This window comes from Haemaphysalis longicornis, unplaced genomic scaffold, assembly GCF_048455015.1.
Source record: "Haemaphysalis longicornis isolate Haplotype H1 unplaced genomic scaffold, Haemaphysalis longicornis Haplotype H1 scaffold_1, whole genome shotgun sequence".
Classification (NCBI taxonomy): Eukaryota; Metazoa; Arthropoda; class Arachnida; order Ixodida; family Ixodidae; genus Haemaphysalis; species Haemaphysalis longicornis.
The window spans coordinates 288725144-288749484 of NW_027526203.1; the positions used below are offsets into that span (position 1 = coordinate 288725144).

Sequence of the window (24341 nt, forward strand, 5' to 3'; positions counted from 1 at the left end):
ACAACAGCGCGAAGTTTACGGGCGAGAACTGTCAACATGAAGGACTTTTTAGACCCCTGAAACAGCGAAGACAGTGCGGTGCGGGGTTTTAAAGCTCTTGTGCGTTTTCTCAGAGACTCTGGACTCGACTCGAGCCTGCGACTGCCTCTGACTTTTTTGTTTTTTTTTTATGTCTGTGTGTGTGTCCGTCTGGTGGAGTTTCTTTCGTTTTTCCCTTTTCTTATTTGTATTATTCATGTAAGCATATAACCCTCATCACATGTTCACCAACCATCTGAACTAGATTAGACTGGGAAACAGCGCTTAAAACGAGGACAGCGAGAGAAGAATACACAAACACTAGCGCTGGTGTCTGTGTCTTCTTCTCTCGCTGTCCTCGTTTTAAGCGCTGTTTCCCAGTTTAATTATGAACCAACTAGCCCAAACCCAAACTTTACTTATATCTGAAGTAGCAAACCCAGCATTATGCAGACTGACCTGTTCGGTCTCATTAAAGAAATTTCTCTCTCTCTCTCTCTCTCTCTCTCTCTCTCTCTCTCTCTCTCTCTCTCTCTCTCTCTCTCTCTCTCTCTCTCTCTCTCTCTCTCTCTCTCCGCTAGATTATGTAAGCGCGCACACACCACACCGATTTACATCGTAGTGTATGACCGTAGCATGACCATCTAAAGAAACGCTGCTTACGGAGACATTGCTAGTCAATTTCAGGGCAGTGGAAGTAGAATCAGCTCTATGCATACGCCGGTTTCGCGACGCCGGCCTGTGGTACACCTGGCGCTTATACAGACAGAATGTACCACACCAAGACCATGTCAGAAACATTTACACTCTCGAAAAAAACATTACGTTTGCAAACAGAGTGAATGCTCCACATAAATAGGAATTTTCAACGCATACAAACAGTAACTCTCAGTCGTGAACGTGCCGTAAAAGCAGCGGTGACAATGGAGAGCGTCGCACAACCTCCCAAGCCTGCTTTTGAAACGGGCTGCTAAGAGGATTTCTGTGGCACCCCTGCAGAAGCGCTCGAGGCGGATAGTCCAGCGGTAACAACGCTACAAGCTTGCTACGTTTGGCACAGGTGAGGGCCTGTGCGCTTGAAACTGTCGGGATGTTGCATTTCATAATTGCTTCACGGCAGGCCCCTCCTTGTGCAAATTATGAAGTGAACATTCTTTTGTCAACTTTAAACTCTTAATATGTGATTTCTTTAAAAAAAATCAATTTTCGTGCACGTGTTTTCAACTTGAAGTTCGTGGAGACCATCAGAGAAATTTATGCTCTTCTTCACTGCTTTAAACAATCAAATAAGGACAGAACCAAAGCATTTATTTTGCTTTAGATATCCGTTTTTTGTCCACTTTTCAGATAACCAGATGAGTCACCATCGCGGAGTCACCAATCCCGTGGAGCGTAGTATAGAGGTGTCAGATAACGTAGGATGCGCTGAGCCGACGAGTTGACGTTTTTAACGATGCCAATTAGTGAGGATATATATATATATATATATATATATATATATATATATATATATATATACACATATACATATATAGCACCGGAAACCATTGACTCATGGCAATGCACTTCTCATCGTTTCCAAGAATCGGTATTTCCCGTCGTTGTAGGCACAACGCATTTTGTTGAAACAACGGCAGTGTTATCTAAAGATGAGACACTGAAAGGCAGACAGGCCAGGCGCTGTCCCATTTGTCCAGTGCTTGTGCTCACTGGCCTTTTTGTTGCGTTTTCTGTTTCAGATCTGTTTCCCTCTCTGAGATGCAGATTTACCGAATAGAAACGCTCACATTTACCACTTTCGTTACTACTGTCGTTACGGAGAGGCTCGGCTATTGTCAGCAATTAAGGACCTGCCTCCCCGAAAGACCCCGCTTACCTGCACGCAGAGCTAAATTACCTATTTCAGTCTGTAATGGAGCATTGTCCCGCTGGAAACCGCATTACATCGAAAACGCGATGTCAGGTGTCAGGCGGGACGCCGACGTATTCACACGCTCTCCCTAATCGGCGATAGCGATCTGAAAATACCCGCACGTGATTACAGCCTTAATGCAGCTGCTCAGCGCTAAATTAAGCTGATGTTGATTGATTGATTGTATGGTTTAACGCGCCGACGCAACGCAGGCGATGAGGCGCGCCGTAGTGGAGGGCTCCGGATAAATTTTGACCACCTAGGGATCTTTAACGTGTGCCGAAATCTCGTACACACGGGCGTTTTTGCTTTTCGCCTCCATCAGAAAAGCGGCCGCCGCGGCCGGGAAACGAACCCGTGACCTCGTGCTCAGCAGCGCAACGCCTTAGCCACTGAGCCACCGCGGCGGGTAATTAAGCTGATGTGAAGAAATACTTGCTTAAAGAGGTCGTAAACAGATTTTCAAAAAATTGTGTTGTGTGGGCACTTATAACCGTGGAACCTTGATAAACAAAAAATGCATACCCCTTTCGTTTCCCGATTTCGGCAAATAGGAAAACAAATGCAGTTACGGTTTCACCGAGGCTTTCCTCCTCAACTCGTGAAGTGACGTTTCAGTAAGTCAGTAAGAAGCTAATCATCGTTCTCCCTCGTGTGCACAACTCGTCGGTATAGAGCGGGCTTGCAAAGGCTCAGATAAAGCTACAACATCGGCGCCATGATGAAACTCGCCCTGCAATTGAACGGGAGATGTCTGATCTCTGATACGACTGATCAACATGGTCGAACTTTCAGTCAACAACGCGAGCGAGTGGCGCTGGCAGAAGTAACCACGTTTAATGCAAACTGGGTATTCGAAAACTGTTTACACGGTTTCGCACGAGTGTAAACTGTCATTCTGCTGGCCGATATTCTTGCTCAAATCCATGCCTGGATTTCCGAGAATACGCCCAAATGAACGCGACTGTAGAAGAAAATATCGAATGTGTGTGTGTGTGTGTGTGCGTGTATGTATATGTATATATGTGTGTACGTATGCGTAATATATATATATATATATATATATATATATATATATATATATATATATATATGTAACACAGAAATAAGAGGTGGCAGTCAAGAAAACCTCGGAAAGCAAAGGGGAGGTTGTGGTAGGTCATTGAAACAGATAAAGAATTTGGAAAGAAAGAAAGAAAGCGGAGAAAAAATTCCCGCCAGGTGGGATCCGAACTCACGACCTCCAGAATACTGGTCTGGTGCGATCGGATCGGGGGTTCGGATCCCATCTGGCGGGAATTTTTTCTCCGCTTTCTTTCTTTCTTTCCAAATTCTTTATCTGTTTCAATGACCTACCACAACCTCCCCTTTGCTTTCCGAGGTTTTCTTGACTGCCACCTCTTATTTCTGTGTTATTTCTACGAGCCCCTCATTTCCTATTCTGATTCGCTAAATATATATATATATATATATATATATATATATATATATATATCTGTGTGTGTGTGTAGTAGGAGTATATATATATATATATATATATATATATATATATATATATATATATATATATATATATATATATATATATATATATATATATATATATATATATGGTAAGGAAGCCCATCGCCAACACCATACTCATTTAAATAATGTAGGAGCGTGGACAGCACTGGTCATTCGCCATGAGAGGGTATGTGAAACAGAAGCCACACAAGGAAGCGACACCAACTCGTGGATGTCGCATCGCCATCGCTGGGACGAAGAAGAAGTCTCGTCTCGTTGGCTCTCCGTCTCGACTTGCTGGACAGCGCGACTTGGTGCTTCGGTGCTACTGCTGCTGGTGGCGCTGCCAAAGAATAAAGCCTGAAAACCCTGTTATAATATATATATATATATATATATATATATATATATATATATATATATATATATATATATATATATATATATATATATATAGAAGGTCTATTTCATGTGGTCTATTATCACTTGGAGGCTTCTGTGGGCTCAGCTACGCAATAGTGCGAGATGTGGAATTCTACCCGACGGTTGATGTCTTTGCAATAAACGTGTGTTGTTATTGCATGGGACCTGTCTCCCTCTGAATCTGTGTGTTAGTTGCGCTTCCCTCAATTATACTCAACGCTTGTATTCAGCGTTTTTTGTTTATATGGAACCTCAACAATATGTGTTATGAATATGCGCGTTTGGTGACCGTGTGTTACTAGACGGTTTCGTAGTATATATGTGTATGTATATGCATGTATGTGTATATATGTATATATATATAGTTTTATATTTATATATTTATAAATATATATATATATATATATATATATATATATATATATATATATATATATATATATATATATATATATATATATATATAATTTATATATATTTTTTATAATATATATTTAACCATTCCGGATTTCTTCAGTAAAAAAGTAAAAATTGGGCCTCATCCTTGGATGGCCCACAATGCTCCTCCCTCAAAGTATTTTTGTGCAAAAAAATTATTTATTTTTGTAGCCGCCCTTTTATCTCTAGGGTGTAAAACAAACTTTGGTCTGTCAAAAAGTTCATAAAAATGGCGCCTCTTTTTCAATTGCAACCATTTTTTCTTCGACATCATGTTGAGGCAATGAACTGCTCTATGCCCCATTTTTAAAAGACTTTTGCTTTTTTTGCTCTCCTTGCGCCATTAAAAATGCACAATATTCCGCATTTTCAAACTATTTTAGAAATTACAAGAACACTTTCTCAGTCAATGAAGCTCTTTTTTTCTGAATTTCATCATTGTGGACAATTCGTAAAAACGATACTGATACTCATAAAAGGAGAAATGTGCGAGAAATCCTTTGTCAAATTTGGAAAAATCTCCTTTCCAGCCCATCTTTATGTTTATCTTTAGCCTGGTTATGTCCACTGCAGGACGAAGGCCTCTCCCAAGGATCTGCAGCCACTCCTATCGAGTGCCCGAAGGCCGATAGTGCGATTGTGTAATCATTGGGAGGTTTTTAGCAAATGCACTCAACCAGGGTTGCTAAATCCTTGTCTGGTAAGGAAAGGCTGTTTGTGTCCCAGGAAGCCTCACCTTGCATGGTTGAACCTATCTATAGTACAGCCTCCCGTGGTATCCGGTGGCGTTATATACCGGACCAGGCAGCATTCTGAACCTGGAACAGCGCTGTAGGACGGCGCTTTGTGGCAGGTGGATACAGCGCGCAAGGAGAGCAGCAAGGCTGCCCCTGCGCTTACTATGCCCCGTTGCTTTGGCCATTTCCCGGGTGCTTTGGGAGGGCTCCGTAGGTTTCAGAGGGTTTCCGGCCCAAATTCACCCCTAAATTACGCATTGTTATGCTGGTGGCAAAAATATGAAATACATGGCCTTCACTACTTAAAATAATGGCAGTCAAACGTTTAATCGGAACAGTTTCTGTTTTAGCAGAGAAAAAAAATTTAATTCGTACACGGACATTTCATCACGTTGTTTCACAGAATGTCTTCTCTGCACGACTTGCGCCTGCCTTCATGAAAGACGCGCAAGTCAGCTACTTCGCGCTGCATGATTACCTTTCCTTGCAATGGCATTTCCTAGCGTCAATACGGGGGAAATGGGTAGTTCACGTGCTGGAGGGAAGCGTACAGGGTGGAGCCAGCGGTGGTGCTCCCATTCTATGAGTACGTGCAGACTCAACGGCTGGCTGGACATCAGACGTGCATTTAAAGCATTGGTGTATGCTATGCGTAATATTCTTTATGTATGCCGAACATTAGGAAGCAAACAGCGGCCGAGTGATCGAGTTGAACGGAGTTATTTGCATGCGTTAGCGGGAATCACATACACTGATGCTTTAAATGAACGCCTGATGTCCAGCCAGCCGTTGAGTCTACACGTACTCCGATAATGGTCGCGCCACCGCTAGCTCCACGTTGCACGTTTCCCTCTAACACACGAACTGTCCCCTTTCCCCGTATTGACGCTACGAAATGCCATTGCAAGGAAAGGTAATCATGCAGCGCGAAGTAGCTGGCTCACGCGTCTTTCATGAAGGCAGGCGCAAGTCGTGCAGAGAAGACGCTCTGTGAGACAACGAGATGAAATGTCCGCGTACGAATTAATTTTTTTTTTCTGCTAAAACAGAAACGGTTCCGATTAAACTTTTTTGAAAAAAAAACTGCCATTATTGTAAGTAGTGAATGCCATGTATTTGATATTTTTACTACCGGTATAACAGTGCGGAATTTAGGGGTGAATTTGGGGTGGAAAGGAGATTTTTGCAAACTTGATAAATGTTTCACGCATATTTCTCCGTTTACGAGTGTCAATATATTTTTTTACGAATTGTCCCTAATGCTGACATTTAAAAAAAAAGCGCTTCCTTGGCAAGAAGAGTGTGTTTTTATTGGCTGAAACGGTTTGAAAACGCGCAAAATCGTGTATTTTTTCAATGGCGTAACGAGAGCAAAAAAAAGCAAAAATCTTTTAAAAATGAGGCGTAGGGCAGTCCATAGCCTCAACGTGATTTCCAAGAAAAAAATGGGTGCAATTTTTCTGAAAAAAAGTGCAATTTTTATGAATTTTTTGACAGACCTAAGTTTACATTAAACCCTGGAGATAAAAGACCGGCTACGAAAAGAAATAATGTTTTTTTCCCAAAAATACTTTGAGGGAGCCTTGTGGGCCATGCAAGGATGAGCCACAATTTTTACTGAATAAATCCGCGATGGCCGACTTTTCGACTGGGACGTTTGGCATGGAATGACTCCACTGGTATGTATGATCTTGTCAGTTGGGGTAGTGTTCATACCTTGCTCAGCGTATACGTTGGTCATGTTAAAAAAATTCTTTTTTGTTTCGTTTTTCTGTAGTTCGTTTTGCATGCCTGTACAAAGCCTTCTGGGCTGACCCAGGCACTGTCATTAACGGTAATTTAATCGTATTTATTTATTTATTTATTTATTTATTTATTTATTTATTTCGTGTAGAATGCTGCTGGTTTAAAATGAAGAAGTCTGCCAACACTATAAGACGCAAGCAGACTACCTCAGACGCGGCAAACATTTTCTAGACAGCACCGCCATGATATTGGTACTACCGATGATGTGTGATATCGAGTGCCATGGACAGGTCTTCGGAGGTAAGTTTCTTGAAAGCAAGAAACTTCAATCTTTACTTGCTTGGTAAGGAGAAATTCTGTTGCTGGTAGTTGCTATAGGCTAAAGAAACCTCATCCCGGAGGCGGTAATTCCCCCAGTGCGATTTTGCCCTTCCAGCGCAACGGCATTACCTCCTTTAGCAGCCCACACATTCCGCACCTCCGTTTTGGTATATACAGGGATAGTATCACTCTATGAGTTGCAGGGGGGAGCGCTGGACACATAGAGACCACCCTACAAGCAGGAGCAGATGGGGTGTCCCCATACAAAAATGCCTTATGGGCGTCTATAGAAAAATGTATGGTGAGCTATGGCCACCTATGGGTCCCTATGGTCACCCATAAAAGGGCATAAATTAGGCTATAGCCAGCTATTGAAGTTTTTATCCATCCTGCACTAAAGAATGTAAATCATACAATTCTCTTTAGACAACTATAGAACATCCTAGTATGTTTAGTTTATAGAGTCATGGCCATTCAGGCTACTGTAGCCAGCTAAAGAAAAATCTATGGCTTTAGTTCTATAGAACAGCCGCGACAAAGCTCTTCTGGCTGGCTATACACCATTGTTTAGCTTTAATTCTACAGACTTGAAACCATTCAGCTGTCTTTAGCCAGCTATTGAAAAGAGTTCGTCCTAAAGCTAAAGAGACAAAGCCATAAAAGCTCATTTGACAGGCTGTAGGCCGTTGTTTAGCTCTAACTCTACAGACTCAAAACCATTGAGTTGTCTTTCTCCAGCTATTGAAATGAATTCGTCCTAAAGCTAAAGAGAGAAAGCCATAAGAGCCCATTTGGCTGGATATAGGCCGTTGTCTAGCTCTAAGTCTACATACTTGGAACCATTCAGCTGTCTTCTGCCAGCTATTGCAGAGAATCTGCCCTAAAGCTAAGGAGAGGCACCCATAAAAGCTTCTGCGGCTGGCTACAGCGCAACATATAACTGTAAACCTTTAGACATGTGACAATTAAGGAACATTTAGCCAGAATTAGGAAAGCGTTTGGCGCAGAATTTACAGGCCTGCATCCATCAAAGCTTCCTTAGCTAACTACATAGTGACAAGGCTCCAAGTCTCCAGCGGCTAATGAAAAAGTGTTAGCCTATAAAGGTATAATTCGAGCACCCACTAAATCCTATTCCGCTGGTTTCAATATGACTTATGACGCGCAATTTGTACACTCATGATTTACGTAGCTACATCTACAACACAGACTGTATAACGATGATGAGATTCATCGGCCGGTTATATGAAAGTTTTTGTTCAATAACGTTAGGCACTTATTATACCAACAATACGGGAAAAGTACAATTAAAGGAAGCTACAGACGGATTAACGCTCAAATTCAGGTTGCAACTTTGGATACTGTGCGTCCGCAAAGCTTGCAAATGAACGTCGGCCGAAAGACGTATAAGTTCGGAGAATTCTTCCTCTGCGGCCCTTCACTGCCACGGTCAAGTAAAAAAGCAGGCTTCTCTGAAAACGGCCCTCTCAGCGTCGAAGCTAATCGGAAAGAACTTTCGCAGCCCCTGGTACGTGCGGGCGCAGTCAGAAATATGGTGGCATCTGCGAACGACCGTATTCCTTCTCCCGCGGCGCCCACTTTGAAATAAGTCATTGAGAAAGGGGGAGAGTGACCCAAGCCTGACCGAAGCAGGAACGGAAAGGAAATTCTGGGAAGCGTTGAAAAGGTAGAGGGGACAACGACCGGCAGGGGAGGGGCGGCGTGAGTGCCGCGCGCGTCGACGTGGTAGCCCCGTCGGCCCCGTCGTGCGAAGGGATGTTTTCGTTGACAAGAGGGTCAGGCGTTCCGTGCTGTGTTAGTATTCGTTCGCGCAGCAATGATAGTGACAAGCAATTTTCCCTGAGTACTGATCACAGATATAGTTTTTTCGGATGAAGAAAACAAAACGTTAAGCGATGTTGTATTCGCCAAACAAAATATTTACCAGAAAACAAGTTAGAAAAAGGTCGAAAGATGGGCACGTATCTCCGCACTATTTGCTAGCGCGATGGACCTGCTTATACCAGGATGTACTCAGTCAGCCACATCTCGTCTCCTTGCTCATGTGCGCGGGCAGGGCACGTGTTGCGTAATGCTGGGAATTTACGACTAGACTGCAATGTGTTCGTGTTGATGGTGTGACGCCAAGCAAATGTGCCCTTTTCTGTCCGATATTTCGGTGTTTATGGTGACAGTGTCACAATTAATTCAACATCAACTCGAAGTTATTCGAAAATGGATACCTGCGATACCACGACAAGAATTTCGTCGTACGCAAAACACCAGGGTGAGTGATCTTACGAACTGAAGAGGCTGTATTGTGCGAGAAATGCAGGACTTTTTTTGGTGTTCAAGAATACGTTTCCGAGCTACCCTGCGCCACATAGGCATTGCAATGTACACAGAAGTGAAGATTTCGCCACGGTGATGAGACAAAGATAATTATTTTTTCGCGAACTGAGAAAACTTACATGGAACTAATTGAACGGACTTGGAAAACATTTTTTATTATTGCATAATGTGCGACCGTCTTCATTGTTTAATTAACAGTGCATTTCCATTTTAGCCACCATACTTGCAACTTTGTGCATTGAGTACTGAGTGAAATGAATGACTTCTGAGTGTTCTATTTTCTGTGGACTACCCAGCACCTGTAGGTATATGTGTCTCGGTGGGCGTTCGTGGAAAATGTGCCGCGTAGTGTGGTTGTCGAGCGAATGACGTAAGCGTGAGCCAGAGTGTTGGATGCGTGTGCTGTGTGTTTCGATCGGCGTATGTGAGCAACAGTTTACTGGTGGCGAAGTAGCGTAGATAGTAGCCCTTTATGTAATGAATGGAATGAATAAACCCCTTGGTTTTGCTTTCCTTATTTGCCTGTGTTTAAGCCTTTTGTGAATGAAAACTGGCGACGTGTTTGCAATCGCAACCTTGCACTCCCCCTATATCGCTGAAGTGTTCATGGAGCATATACCACACAACCTAAGTGCCACAGAAGTTCTAGAGATCCACAAGGCTATATTCCGGCATGGCCGCGTGTTAATAATTTCTCAGAGGCTGCTGCTGTCGCTGTGTTTGAAGTAGTGGTGAATCTCTTCTGGCTGCAGCCCATGCAAAAATATCGTATGGTCGGCTATTGAAAATCCTTCTTATGGTTGTCTTTAGCTATTTGGCCCAATTATCTTTAGACGTTTCCACGGCTGTCTTTAGCCATTCCTATGGATATTCCTATGGGTGTCTTTAGCTTCTTCTATAGCCATAGCGATATCAAAAGAAGACCTAAAGAAAGCCATAGAACAGGCTATAGAAGAAGCTAAATACACCCATAGAAATGTCGATACGATTAGCTAAAGACAACCATAGAAACGGCTATAGAAGACGCTAAAGACACCCATAGGAATAGCGATACGAATCGCTAAAGACAACCATAGAACCGGCTATAGAAGAAGCTAAAGGCATCCATAGGAATGTCGATACGAATATCTAAAGGCAACCACAGAACTGGCTATAGAAGAAGCTAAAGACACCCATAGGAATGGCGATACGATTCGCTAAAGACACCCATAGAAACGTCTAAAGAATATTGGGCCAAATAGCTAAAGCCGACCATAAAAAGGATTTTCTATAGCCGACCATAGAATATTTTTGTATGGGTCACAACAGGCAGCACTGGCTGGCCTTAAGTGCTCACCTACCAAATTCGAGTTACTGGTACTTCCACACACAAAAAAAAGAACGGCGATGACACCCAAAATTACCATGCAGGTGCTTGGCACACGGTCCCGCGGGTCCCTAAAATTAAATTCTTACGCCTTACCATGCAGCAGAACAGGTAAAACTTGGAGCTCATTAAGGAGCTGAGCTCCCACGTGGACCAGCTCATTGCTCTCCTCAAAAGAATCACAAGTCGAAATCACGGGATGGACGACAGAGACCGACTTCGGCTTATCCAAAGATTATTTATTAGCCAACTCCTCTACACTTTACCTTAAATTCGCGCTAGCAAAAGTGAACTGGATAAAATTAATGAACTCATTAAGGAAGTTTATAGGGCTGCCTGCAACTTCCCCCCAACTTGTCCACCGACAAGCTTAACTCGGAGTGTACAATACCGTCGAAGAGCTCATTGAAGCTCACCTCTGCTCGCAGCAAAGATGCTGAGAGCTCACTCGGACGAGACAGGAGATTCTCTCGCGGCAAAACATCGCGGTCTCACAGCAGACTCAGAAGTCATTGCCTGTTCCTGCTGATATATTGAGCAAATAATCGTAAAGCCTCTACGAGGCACATGCATCGCATTCATAATTCGGCACGACGCCAAGCAAGGGCAGCTCAGAAATATTCCGGAGGAAGTATACTCTAACGCAGCGGAGTTCAGGCATCACGAGGTATACGCTATAGCGATCACCAGTCCAAAAAGCACTGCTCACAGTCATAATCAAAGCACCCTCACAGTCATAGCTATCTCTCTCCTACTGCGGCGGAAGAGGTGGCACTTGCCCTAGCTTTCACACATAGGCCACATCCCGCGATTATAATCACAGATTCGAAAACGGCCGTTCAAAATTTTGCCCGGAGGCATATCTCACCCACGGCGCTAAAATTCTCGAGTAAAATCCACCAAAGGACTCAGTGGAGCTCATATGAACCTTAGCCCCCACTGGCATGGAGGGGAATGAAAACGCACATGCTATGGCTCGTGCACTTACAGGCCGAGCCGGCATGAGTATCGTTCCTCACCACGGGTCCCGCTCCGCCAGAGACCGACTACATTTAATGACGTAACAGAGCAGTACCGCCTCTAACATCGACACTTTTCCCCACCTCATCCATCCCTTACGATAAGCCACGGCCGGGCTAGAGGGGGAGCGGCGGCCGGGCTAGAGGGGGAGCGGCGCGCGCTGTCATACGGCCTTCGCAAGAGGCCTAGTTCCTGCCTGCGGCCGCTGCTAGGAGCTGGCGCTGCGGGCCAACCCTGCGGACGCGCTCGTCTCCCACTCCGCGCGCGGGCGAGCTATGCGCGGCCTCTGCTCTTCTTTTCTTTATTTTTCACTACAATCACCGCTACTGGCGCACGCAGAAGGGGGGTTAAAGGGGGCCGGGTAGGAAGAACCAAACGAAGACTCCGTGCCCATCACCGAATAATGGTTTCTGATCTTCGGATGATTATTTGTGTCGCACGCTACGCACCAGCCATACGCGACTTCGATGTATGTTCTCAAAGCGACGATGAGCCATTTTGCAATTTCTCTAAAGAAATTAATGAAATAATTACAAAATTCGACAGAACGTGGAATCGCCCTAAATTTTTAGTGTATCGTGAATAAATTACAAGCTTTGGCTTTTTTCTGTTGTGTGGTTTAATTTTTGTGTACTTTTTTGGTCTTTCACGCTGCCCTCCCTGCCCCCCCTCCCCCTTTTCTGAACTGAAATCCTAAGTACTCCGCTGTCGTGGGCGCCCGCCATCGGGTGCAACAAACAGAATTGCTGCAAAATTTTGCTCTCAGCGCAGCGTGATTGATTCGCCTTGGCTGGTTTCAATGTTTCGGTTTCATATGCAGGTTGAAGTACTTAGCGGCGTACTCTAATTGTCATAGGTTACGACTTAAAACTTGCAGAGCGTTAGTTAAGAAATCTTTAAAAACGCATGCCGAAGAAAAAGCATCGGGGATAATCTGTGAACTGAAAGGCACCAGGCAAACTGGAAACGAGTTTATTTGGAGAGAAGCAATGAGACCTTACTGTATTATGCACAACAGCACAGGAGCTTGTCAGAAGCTAGCAATAAACAGTAAAAAGCACAATTGCACCATTTGAACACATAAATAATGGCGTTCCCCAGTTCGAGCACCAGAAAAATCATCTTCGGCGTGACAAAACAGTCTTGCACAAAAGAAACGTTGTTCGAGCTGGAGAAGCTTCACAGTCGGAAGTGCTTCCTCGACGGCTTATGTGTATAGTTCATGCGCTTTTCATTGTCGTCGGTGACTCGAGTGGAGTGATTCACTAAAAGGATCCTGAAGAATTTGTCAGCAATCATACTTGCTGACCGTCTTCCGTGACTATTGTCAACACTGTCGGGGCAGTTCTGTAGAGGTACGTCCAGATGCGGTTCTACGAGCAGCTGTAGAACTTCGAGAACATGCGTGCGTGGGAGGTGTTTTGCTATTTTCTCGAAGAATGTGACGATCCCGTTTAAAAGTGCAAGGAACTCTGGCCTCGGGTAGGCAAGCCCGCTTCTGTCCTGGCTTGCTCGCTGTGCATCATTGTTAGTGATCTGGGTGGAAACATTTGCAGACGGCTTGTCGAAACTCTCCGGAGCATCCAAATCCGCAGGTAGTTCCTCTGGCTCTGCCTTCCGCTTAGTTGGTTTGCGAGGGGGCAAAGATTGTCTTACGACTGGTTCTTTCCGGGGCTTCTTCGCACTTGGCGCCAAGTATGCGGGATAATCTTCAAAGACAGTTGGCACGGCTCCGGGAAGCAGCTTTCTTATCCTGCAGTCAGGAGCGTAATCGATCTGACAGAAGTGCCTGCTGCATACGACAGTCGATGGCGACTTGTCGTTTATTACGAGGTTCTGCCTTGAAATGTTCCGCTGCCATTTTGAGCACAGTTCTTGATCCACAGGGAACTGGTGGAACGAAACCCCCGGCGTTTTCCCGGCACGCGATTTGCAGTACGGGACACAACAGCACACCATCACGGCACCGGTCGAAGCATATACACTGAATTCACTTTACTATGTTGAACAACATGCAGCGCACTGCGATGAATTTCTGTAAACTCACGCCTTCAGCCTCTCTCAGACCGAAGAAAAGTAAGACGATGTGATTGCTGTTAAATCACAGAAGCACAAACGCTGCGAAAACAGCCCGCACGCGCGTCGAAAGCAGCCTGCAAATGCAAGTGCGCAAGTGCCAGGCAAGGGTTGGCTCGCGTAGCCACCGTGCGGAAAGCGGCGGAACTGTACGTCGAGACTCCTCCCCTTTGTTTTCGCCGCCGCTGCGGAGGCCGTATGAAAGCGCGCGCCGCTCCCCCTCTAGCCCGGCCGTGGATAAGCAAAGTCGCGTATTTGGCGGCTCTTGGAAACGGACGCTTTCCAACCCAGAGCTCGCCTCCATCCATCAGAATTCCCTTCATCGGCATGCCCCCTCTGTGGGGAGCACCACTCACTAAGTCATTCCATATAGGAGCGCCCCTCTAATCACAGCAGCGAGCAGTAGAGAAAGGCGTTGGCTAGCTCTGCCCGGACTATACAAGAAGACCTGGTGAAAAGAGCCACTGAAGTCGCCACCAGCCTTCGGCCTGCGGGCACCACGCCTCTCGGAGCACTTGCTCGAATAAAGCTTTTTTTTTCTCTCTCTCTCTCCCACCTCTATGCCATCAAATAGGGTCTTTCCTCTTGAGCTTTGGAAATTGGCGAGAAGGGGTGAAGGAAGGGCCCGGCATGTCGTCGGCCGCCCTCCTCTATTGTGGCTTCTTTTAATTTTTGCCTTTCGAGGTCTGCGATGGATCCTGTATGTAGGAATAACTCCTACAACGCGCAACAATAAGGTAACCAGTAGAAAAATGAAGAACGTGCGTGTGATTTTGCACCTACTCTGTTTCGCGCACAGTTCTCTCTGCTCGTGCTACCGTTTATTCCGAACGCCCCTTGTCCATCCTGAAATGTAACTCACTCGAAATTTTGGAATTAATAATAACCGCAAAAGGAAGGAGGAGAACCTTGTGAAAGGAGAAATGGAAAAGGAGAAGGATAGAGACGCCAATAAAAAAAATTGCTGGCGATGACGATATTCCCTAATGCGAAATTTGAGCGCAACGCACACTGCAGTCTTCTCTATGACGGCGCATAGCTGCTGCGTCTCAGGAAGTGTTCGCGCCATCAGCGAACGCACGACGGCGCGTCCTACTCTGCAGTTATCTCGCAGCGCGTCACCGCCCCCGAGAACCACTCTTGTCGCCTCTGCATACCGCAGTTCCCCTCCCACTTTTGCCATACTTTCCTCCTCCGCTTTCCTGGTCGCTCTATCTCGTCTGTCTTCGGGGTCCTCTTCGCTCGTTCAGTTACAATGAGGCCGACGGCGACGCGAAACCCCAAAAGCGGGCGCTTAAGGGCTCCGCTGTAAAAGGGGAAAAGAGCAAGAACAAAAAATATGGCTGCGTCTAATCTCACAGCAGCCGTGAGAACTACCTCCTCCGGGAAATTCTCACGGCAGTTTCCAAAAAGCTGGATGGCTTAAAATTTGCTGCACATTATTACGTCCGAACGTAACCTAACGTAACATAAACTCACCGAACATAGCGTAACCTAACCGAACGCGTCATAACCTACCAAAATCCAGCCAACCTGAACAAACCTAATCAAACCCAGCCCAACGACACAAAACACCACCTATATTAAAAGTACTTCAACCCATTTTAGAAGTGCTGTGCGTCGATCCCTTGATATAGTAAAAAACAGAGTAAAAATTAATAACAAAATCAAAATGACCGAAAAATTCGGAAAAAAAAACAACAGCGCAACGTCGGACTCGAACCTGAGCCGCCTCGTTTAAAACCCAGTACTATACTACAGCGCTACATGGGCAGCTCCCAACACGGCTTTTAAGGGAATATTTATCCCATTGAATCTAAGGTTAGCGTTCTTAGCCAATGAGAGGCGACTGTCGTGAGAAATTTGATATGGTAATTCTTACGGTTGCCGTGATAATAGACACTACCAAAAAATATGACGGCAAAGAATGCCCTTTAGCAGGGAGAAAAAAGTACATAAATAACTGCAAGAAGAACAGAGAGTTTGGAAAGAAGTGAGTAAATATAAGGCAACGCAAGTAAGTACTAATGCAGAATTGAAAAGGAAGAATAGAGCAACGAAAGGAGAATAAAGGAAATTGCGGGAGATGGATAACGGTAGACGGGGAACCAGAAAAAGAAAAACGGACATAGAAGAAGAAACAGGACGGGAAGGCACTTAAAAGAAGGTAATAATGTACAAACAAAAAATAAAAAATTTAGGACGAATGAACCTGAATGAATGTGCTCACTTTCGAGCGGGAAAGAAGAATGCTTTGCTCTGTGGACAGCAAATGCACTCGCCATTTGTACAAGTGCGGCACGCACACACAGCTGGCTGGCGCCGCATCTTTTCAAAGTGCTACGAGTTGTGCCGCGCCTCCGCCAGATGGCGCCACGGGTCCCGCGACCGAGAGAAGACGCAGTGAAACATCCCCATCGCGAGGGGCACGATCAAATGCAGAGCATTTCCGGGGGCGCACGACGTTAAGTAGTTTGCGTTACGTTAATGTTGTTGCACTTGTGGCAACTGCTGACGAGAGAGCGCTCGTCAGCAGTAATTTGAATGAGTCAACGATATAAGGCGCGTTCGTAGCGTACCATTCTGTGTCGGCTTTGTGGCGCAGTGGGTAGAGCACCATGACATTGCGTTCCGCCCACAGGGTCGTGGGATCGAAACCGGGCGCCGGATAGTTTTTTTTTTTTATATAGTAGGGAGGGTGCGGACTACGGACGTCAACGCGGGTGACATCGTGAGTTACTGAAATGCTCTGCATTTAAAACAAAAAAGACAAAGCTTGCACTGGTTGTTCAAGGCTGGCGAAGCAGCGGAGCTGGGGTCCACCTAGGTTCTAGTAGTCGCGAATGGAATTCAACGTAGACAAGTTGGTGTCAAACCACGGCCTATCGCAGGCGCGACAGCTGTGGCCAAACTCGGTGCTCAGGAATTCGCTCTAGAACCGGCCGTTCGCGCCAACCATTTATTTGCGGGCGGCCTCCTGGACTGAGGACGCCCCCCACAAGAGAGGAACGGCTCAACTAACTCCGTTCCAGCTCAATAAAACGTTTTCACCACCACCTTCACGTTGAAAGTTCACCATTACTCGATCTCCGGGGTCGTTATGCCGGCGATTGCGCTTGTACATACTCCACATCACGAGCGCGGTACTCGGGGTCTTCCGCTCTTCGCTGCTGTTTAGACGCGGCGGCTTCGGCGCGATGATAGTAGCCGTCTCAATAGTATGTCCTCGAGCCGCGACCCGACGGAAGTCGCGCTTCGTTTCTTCCTGGCGACTTGCATAGTTCTTCGGCCGACCCATATTTTGCGGGAATCTAAACGATGTGTTCGGCGAGGAGTCACGAGGCGCTCTGTGTCGGCGACGCGGCGACTTCACCAGACTTCACTGCGTCAGCGCAATGACGTCACAGCTAGGCGAGGCTTAGCTCCGCCTACGCAGCTGGGCGAAGTTATGCGAGGCTCGGCGCGGCGTTCGGGCCGGGCGGCTAGAGCGGGGGGGGGGGGGGGGGGGAGTTTTTTTTTTGTATTTTTTTTGCTAACGCCACCACACCAAGCTTAAGCTTAAACAACTCCGCTGTTGTTAAAATAGAAAAAAGGAGGACGGATAAGAGAAAGAGAGAAGGTGCGCTGACAAAGAACAAAAAATAACAGAGAAAGCCAGACAGATAAAAAGAAACGGAAAAAATTTGGAGGGAAGAGGAAGAAAAATAAGGAAGAATATGGCTGGAGATGACGGGAAAATAAGTCATCTAAATAAGGTGATGAAAAACGAAATGAAGAAAGGAAGATATAATCAAGGGACGGAGGAATAAGAAGGAAATAAATAAATAAATAAATAAATAAAAAAAAACGGATGAACAGAAGAAAAATGAAGTAATTTAATGGAGGAAACAAAAATGTTATTAACAACTTGCCAACCCATCGTGTAGATATTTAACATGGTTTTTAAACACCGCAATGTCTTCCATATGGGCCATTCATTGGAACGTTATGTTTGTGTGTTCATAACGAACACTTTTTTTAAAAAACTTGGGCACTGTATTCTAATGCGGCGTTATCTATTTCCAATTTTCAAAGATTCAAAAAAAAGCCCGCCCCCCGCCCCTACCCCTGTTTTCCGGCTTCCTTTCTTGCTTTCTTTCTTTCACGCCTTGCTTCAACCCACTAATTTCAACACAGATACACTATTTTCTTTCAAATCGCTCTCAGTACGATATCGCAGTTTATTGTTATCGTCGCGTAGTGACAAGCCTGCGTACGCGCCTAAATTTTTTTGTTAAGCCATTATTTATCGGTACGTCGCTTTGGTGAGTTTGTGTCTTTTACGGGCGAATGAAAAAAAAAGATGTAAGGCAAATAAAATAAAGAAGGAAAGAAAGGAAAGGAGGAAAGAGAAAAAACGGAAGAGAAATACTAAGTAAATAAGTTATTCGTAAGTAAACAAGTTAGACTAAGTAAATAACTTATTCGTTACTAATTCGTCCAACAGTTTCGCAGTAGGAACTGTCTTCGTCAGGGATTGTCTTACAATAGACACAAAACCCTTATGCACACGCTTCTTCGGGGAATTCCTTTTCTCCTCCCTTTCGTCAAAGAGGATCCTATAGGAAAACATACCGGAGAGAGAAGTAATAAATCCGGCAACCACACGGCAGTTGCAACGCAGGGGGCCGACAGGGAGCGGGTAAAGAAACTAGGATGAGAAAAAAAAGGGAAGGAAAAGGCCATAGAGACATAAAGGGGAGGGATGAAAAAGGAGAAAGCAGGGCTAGGGTGGGGGATGGGAAGCGGGCACAAAGTTCTGAATAGGTAAGCCGCGACGGTGATGGAGAGGAAGATCACAAATAGGATTCAGCCAATGAACGTACACAGACGGGCAAAAAACAGGGTGGGGGTGTAACTAAGGTAGCAGTCTTGGCCGAACACTTGCTGCACGGATGAACGCCTTAGCAGGTTGTCATAGGTTCGCGTGTGGCGCGTAGCCTGCGCGCGCGGGGGCTACGCGCCACAAGATACGCGCCGCACGAACTTTTTTTCTCCTTGAACGTTCGGATCATTGCACTATGTTCCACTCGCGTCATCGTCATCGTGTGACAATATGTAAACCCTTTCGATTTCATTACCTCATTTTCGTTTTTTTATAGTTACAGGCTACGGATGGTAGCCAGATTTGGCTATCAATAGCCATATGGCTAGATAGGACTATAAATAGCCAAATTGGACGACTTTCCATTTTGTTTGGTTATGCATTTGTTTTTTTCTTACAATGGTCTACAATGACGGCATTATAACGCTTACATATCATAACTTCGCTTATTACGTATTTTTTGGAGACATGAAGCATTACACTTTTCGTATTTGGGCACTCAGCAAAGGATTGTTACACATTAAACACGCGAATGCAACGAGTTATACGCCATCTTTAATTGAAAAAAAAAATAACTGATTTATTCTTACGCCTTCCTTCCTTTTATGCTCGGATGTTGCAAATAGGTATTTATGCTTTCCAAATAGAGCAGTAACCACGCATGTCAAGTGTCAAGTATAACATCTATGCATGTCCAGTGTAACGCATGTCAAGTTACACGCATGTAAAGTGTAACATCTATGAAACTCACCCTTGAGTTACCCATTTTTTTGCGCAGAAAAGTAGCACGATTGAATCTATTTCATAAGATCTACCACTCTAACCCAATTTTGAAAAACGAACTGCTAACTAGTCCGTCATATATATTACCACGCACTGATCATCCCCACAAAGTTTAAGTTCCGCAACGCCACACAAATCTATTTTTTGAATCCTTCATCCCGAAAACATCAAAACAATGGAACCACACGCCAACCTCAATCGCCGCAATCACCGATGCGTGCGCATTTCGAACGGCCGCTGAACGCCACTTTAGTTCCCAGCAAACAGTTTTTTTCTTCTTCTTGTTGTCTACACGCGTGCTTTGTGTATTTATCGAACGCGTATTCGGTCTTCCTATCTGTTATGCGGATTTCTTTTTGGTAGGTGGGTTTATTTTTCATGTGTTCGTATGTTCGCTTTGTATTTTCTTTTACTTCTATTTTCGACTGTATTTTGGTTTTCTACGCTGATTTTATTTGGTAGGTGGCCTTAATTGCATTGCATTGATTCGTATGCTCGCTTTGTATATTTACGTCTTTGTTTGAGCCTGTATATTGCTATTAGCACTGTATGATTTCTGGAAACATTAGTGTTTTCTATATATAAACCGCATTTCTAGTGTAACTTGATTAATCTCCCCGTGTACAATTGTTTTGTATACTTGCAACATAACCACTCCCTTCTGTAACGCCCTCCGGGCATTGAATGTATTGAAATAAATAAACATTGACCTAAATGAAAGCGTTATTCTTCTTTCAGCTTACCTTTGGAAAATTGCGTTATTTTTTATGCCACGAGTGCAAAAGATTGAACCTGTGTCCGCACGTACTCGTGCGCTCGCGGTTCGTCCCAGAGACCGGCCGTAAATGTTTTATAGGCAGTAGATTTTGTGAACTGCCGGCAACATTGTAAAACATTGTGCGCAACGTCGGGGAGAAACGCACCAACTACAGTGCGTGTACGGTGGTTGCGCAGCCAGCTCGCTATATATATGCTGCGCTAAATCCCCTTCCGTGTTAGGATGCTTTTTTCAAAGAAATGTGACTGCATGTGACCGCAGTTCCAGTCATGAACCATTTTCAACTAGCGCGGCTTTTCACTTTGCATGTTCTCTTTACTTCTCCCCCCAAGTGCAACAGGGGCTGTGACACTAGAAGAGGCTACGATTCAGAACGAAAATTCTGCCATTTCACTTAGTAGCGGTTCTTAAATAAAGAATAAACGAAAATACCTTCGTCCAGCCACACGAGTTTTTCAGCTCTTCGAAGTTGATTTTGAGCAAGTCGGTGCCTTCGGAGTCGGCCACATGTCCTTAATGGGTCAGGAGCCTCTAAGGCTGCTGACCCAGAAGGGAATGTGGCCAACTGTTAGTGAGGGACAAAGAGTGTGAGTATAAACATTTTTCAGTGCGCTGAAAGAAATCCTCTCAGTTTGTTTACTTTTGTGCTTGCAGTTGATTGGCTTTCTGTTGCAAGCCTCGCCAAATAATTCGTCAGCAAACCACTTATATCGACAGGGTTACGCGGATTCGCTCTCAAAAAGTAAAGCCGGCTTCCCCTCGTGCATATTTGGCGACGTCAATGCACATTTGCGGATGTATCTCTACAGTATAGCAGCGCCCGCTACTTATACAAATGTGCGACTTACCTAGGAACTGTCACAAGAAGCTGCAAGTTTAAAAATGGTAGGGGTTATCTTAAGGTGCGACTTATAAACAGGAAAATAGCGTCCCTCAAGTGCATCGAAGTTTGCAAAAAGAAATGGCAGGGTGATTTTTTTTAAAGAGCGTGCTGTGTTTTTGGTGGAACCGCACCTCAGTATTGTGGGCGTTCATTCCGAACTAAAGTTCTTGTTTCCTCGTCGGCTTGTGCTCCCCGTCGTTTTGATCCTTAACTCGCAGGCTACAGCCTGCTTGCTCGTATTGTTGCGACCGTTCCAGCTCGGTGGGCCGCTCTCTGGCGCCACAGGATTTCGTACCTCACCTCCTGTCCTCTCTGCTCGTTAGTTTGCTTCTAATTCAGCGCTAGAGAACGTGAGAATTGCTTTTGCAGTTTACAGCCACGCTACCACGCCGGTGCAGACCTAAGACACGGTGTCGTGACCGGAAAGGTGACAAGCTGCGGTGCTTGGTCGTATTTCATTCACGAGAAGCTATCCGACGAAACCCGTTTTGCCGCGCAAAACCATATCATTGTCCCTCATGTCTGGGTTACGTTGGGCATCGCTGACAACATAGCTCGTGTGAAGGGGAATCAGTCCAAGGTGGATCAATGAGTGGTCCTTACCATTTTTATATCAGCTGAAGGGTGTCGACCAGTCGAAATTAATCGCAGAATGCAGGTAGAATAACGTGAGAAATGCGCATCGAAGGCAAGAGCGAGTGACTTGATGCGAATATGGCGGAATGGACCCGAGGAAACGAAAGATTCCCTAAACAGATGGAGCCTTCCTAATACTCACCGTATTAGGAAGGCTCCGTCTATTGCTGCACAAGTAGTGTAATGCGTGAAGGCCACCTTCGGACCTTGCCATCGCTAGTACAAACTACGGCTGCGCCGTTCGAACGATTGTTCACATAGAACTAAACTAAAGGAAGGCGGGTTCCCAAGAATCTAGTCCGATGCAGACGTCATTGATGGTGTTAGTGAGCAACCATGGTCCTTTTTCGCAGACAGTGTCCGCCGCTTTCCCAAGTAATGGGACTGTGTTTGAATAAGTTCGACGACGTTTTCTAAAAAAACCTTGTGGGCCTTGTTTAATAAATATTGCTTAGGTTAGTTCAGCCACGTCTGCTGATATATTTTTGTTCGTGTTAATAAAGAAACACGAACAGCTTAATTTGATTACGCCTTGTACTTCACGTTCTCAGAACAAGGTCAAGCGATTTTTTTTCTCGTAACTTTGCCTTTGATACGACCTCAAATTCTAGACGAACCAGGAATTTGTTTAAAATCTGATCCCTCGACTGGCACCACAGTAGTTGATATGCTTTGTGTTGCATTGCTATATAAAGTGCTCCACGTACCGTTGTGCGCCAGGACATCGGTCAGAGTGACGTCGCCGGTCACAGCGTGAACCGCGAAGGGGCTCGTTGCGGAAGGCCCTGACGTGGGTGGACTTTGCGTGGCCGAGACGAGGCTGTACCGCAGAGGTGCTGTGGGGGCATCTGGTGCAGCGACGGTGCTCGGATACAGCGGCACTGCGACGGCACGCAGCGTGAAGAATGGTTGGCCGACAGGGAACCCAACTGGCAGCTCGATCGCCTCGCGGGAACGACGAGGCCATTCCACCAGGAACACTGCGTGGACAAGGTGGAGGCGCTTGAGGCATCTCCTAGCTGTTTATCTGACCCCTGTATTGCGATTCGTTTATCATTGCAGCAAAATAACGGAACAAGCGCGTGTAAGCAACAACGCAACAGCTACGGGTAGGTGGACGAGGCTTCACAGAACTGAACAGGAGAAAGCTCTGCTGGCATACAGCTAGTGCCGGGAATCTCTGAGTGTTTAACTATTGTACCTTAGTTTTTAAATTTCGTTATGCTTAAATGTGGCCCCAGCCGCCGCGAACTGCGCTCACACAGCGTTTCTGGATGCCTACTAAGATTACAAAGAATAGACGTGGTGAAGTTAAGCAGAACTTTTGCACATTATTGTATAACAACAAAACGAAACTATGTAACTCCGGCATTTATTTAATGTCAACCAGTGGGACAGTTCTTATCCGCTCATGACCAACGTTGCTACCGCAGGATCCTGGGTGGAGCAGCTCAACATTTCAATAATGCTGCAGCTGTCTAATGGGCACGCGTTCGTTGCCGACTACCACGACCTGCACAACGTGATGCCTTTTATCTGTACATAATGTGTGACTGGATAACTTAAGACATTTAATAGCTATATAAAACACTGCGAGCATTTGAAATGTAAATTCTGTAAGAAAAAAAAAACAAATATATAACTAAACCAACCGAGAGAGAGAGTCAGAATATACATCTTTTATTTCTAGCTCAATGGTGCACGACGGTGAGAGCATGGGCCCTGTTGGGGGCAGAGTCACCAAAGTTGGCTACTTTAAGCGAAGTCTGTCCTCATCATCGTCGCAGGAAAATAAAAATTAACACAGATAGCAATTTTAAAAAGGAAATGAAGTAAGAAAATCGCAAGGTCTATATAATCCAGCGCCTTCACGCAGTTACAGCCATAAAAGCAGCAAAAAACGAAAAAAAAAAGGCTGTCTGGGTTGCCATGTTCCTTCAACGCAACCACAGAATTAAGGTTGGTGAAATGGAGAAGCGGTGTAGGAAGGTTTACGCTTTAGCAGACAATCCTCTGAAAATTTGTCTCAGTTTTCTTGTGATCCGCACATTCTATTGCAAAACATTTGTCAATGTCGAACCTTTTACACAAGTAGAGAAATTTTCATTTAGCGTAATTTACGAATGGGAAATACACGATAAGTTCTGAAAGATTTAGGCATTATGAAGGGATGGCCAAATTAGTGGATGGCAAATATTTCGCGCTAATTTATTTCGTCCTCTTATTTAGTATCAAAATGGCGTTTGCGTATATTCTGTTCTGATACGGCTGGTCTATAAAAAAATTAAAGCAGTTCTACTCAGCGTGAAAGCTGTCGTAAGTGCGGACCAGTTATTCATCAGTGCTTCTCTTGCGTTACTCTTTTGAGTACCTTGTTTATGTTGTCTTTGTTGAGATTTTCGTACATTTAGTAACTACAGTAGACATGGGTTAAATCATCCGGTGACAGCAAGCGCCCGCTGTCGCTCGATCCGAGCCAACT

General features: G+C 45.0%; 1 protein-coding gene across 1 annotated transcript in view; it reads right to left on the minus strand.

Moving 5' to 3' along the window:
• The window catches only part of Ret (protein kinase receptor Ret oncogene), a 324724-nt gene that overhangs the window by 139908 nt on the left and 160475 nt on the right, over positions 1-24341 (minus strand). Inside the window, exon 2 of the mRNA XM_077679579.1 lies at positions 22567-22839. Within this exon, the coding sequence (XP_077535705.1) occupies positions 22567-22839 (273 nt within the window). The remainder of the gene's footprint in view (positions 1-22566; positions 22840-24341) is intronic.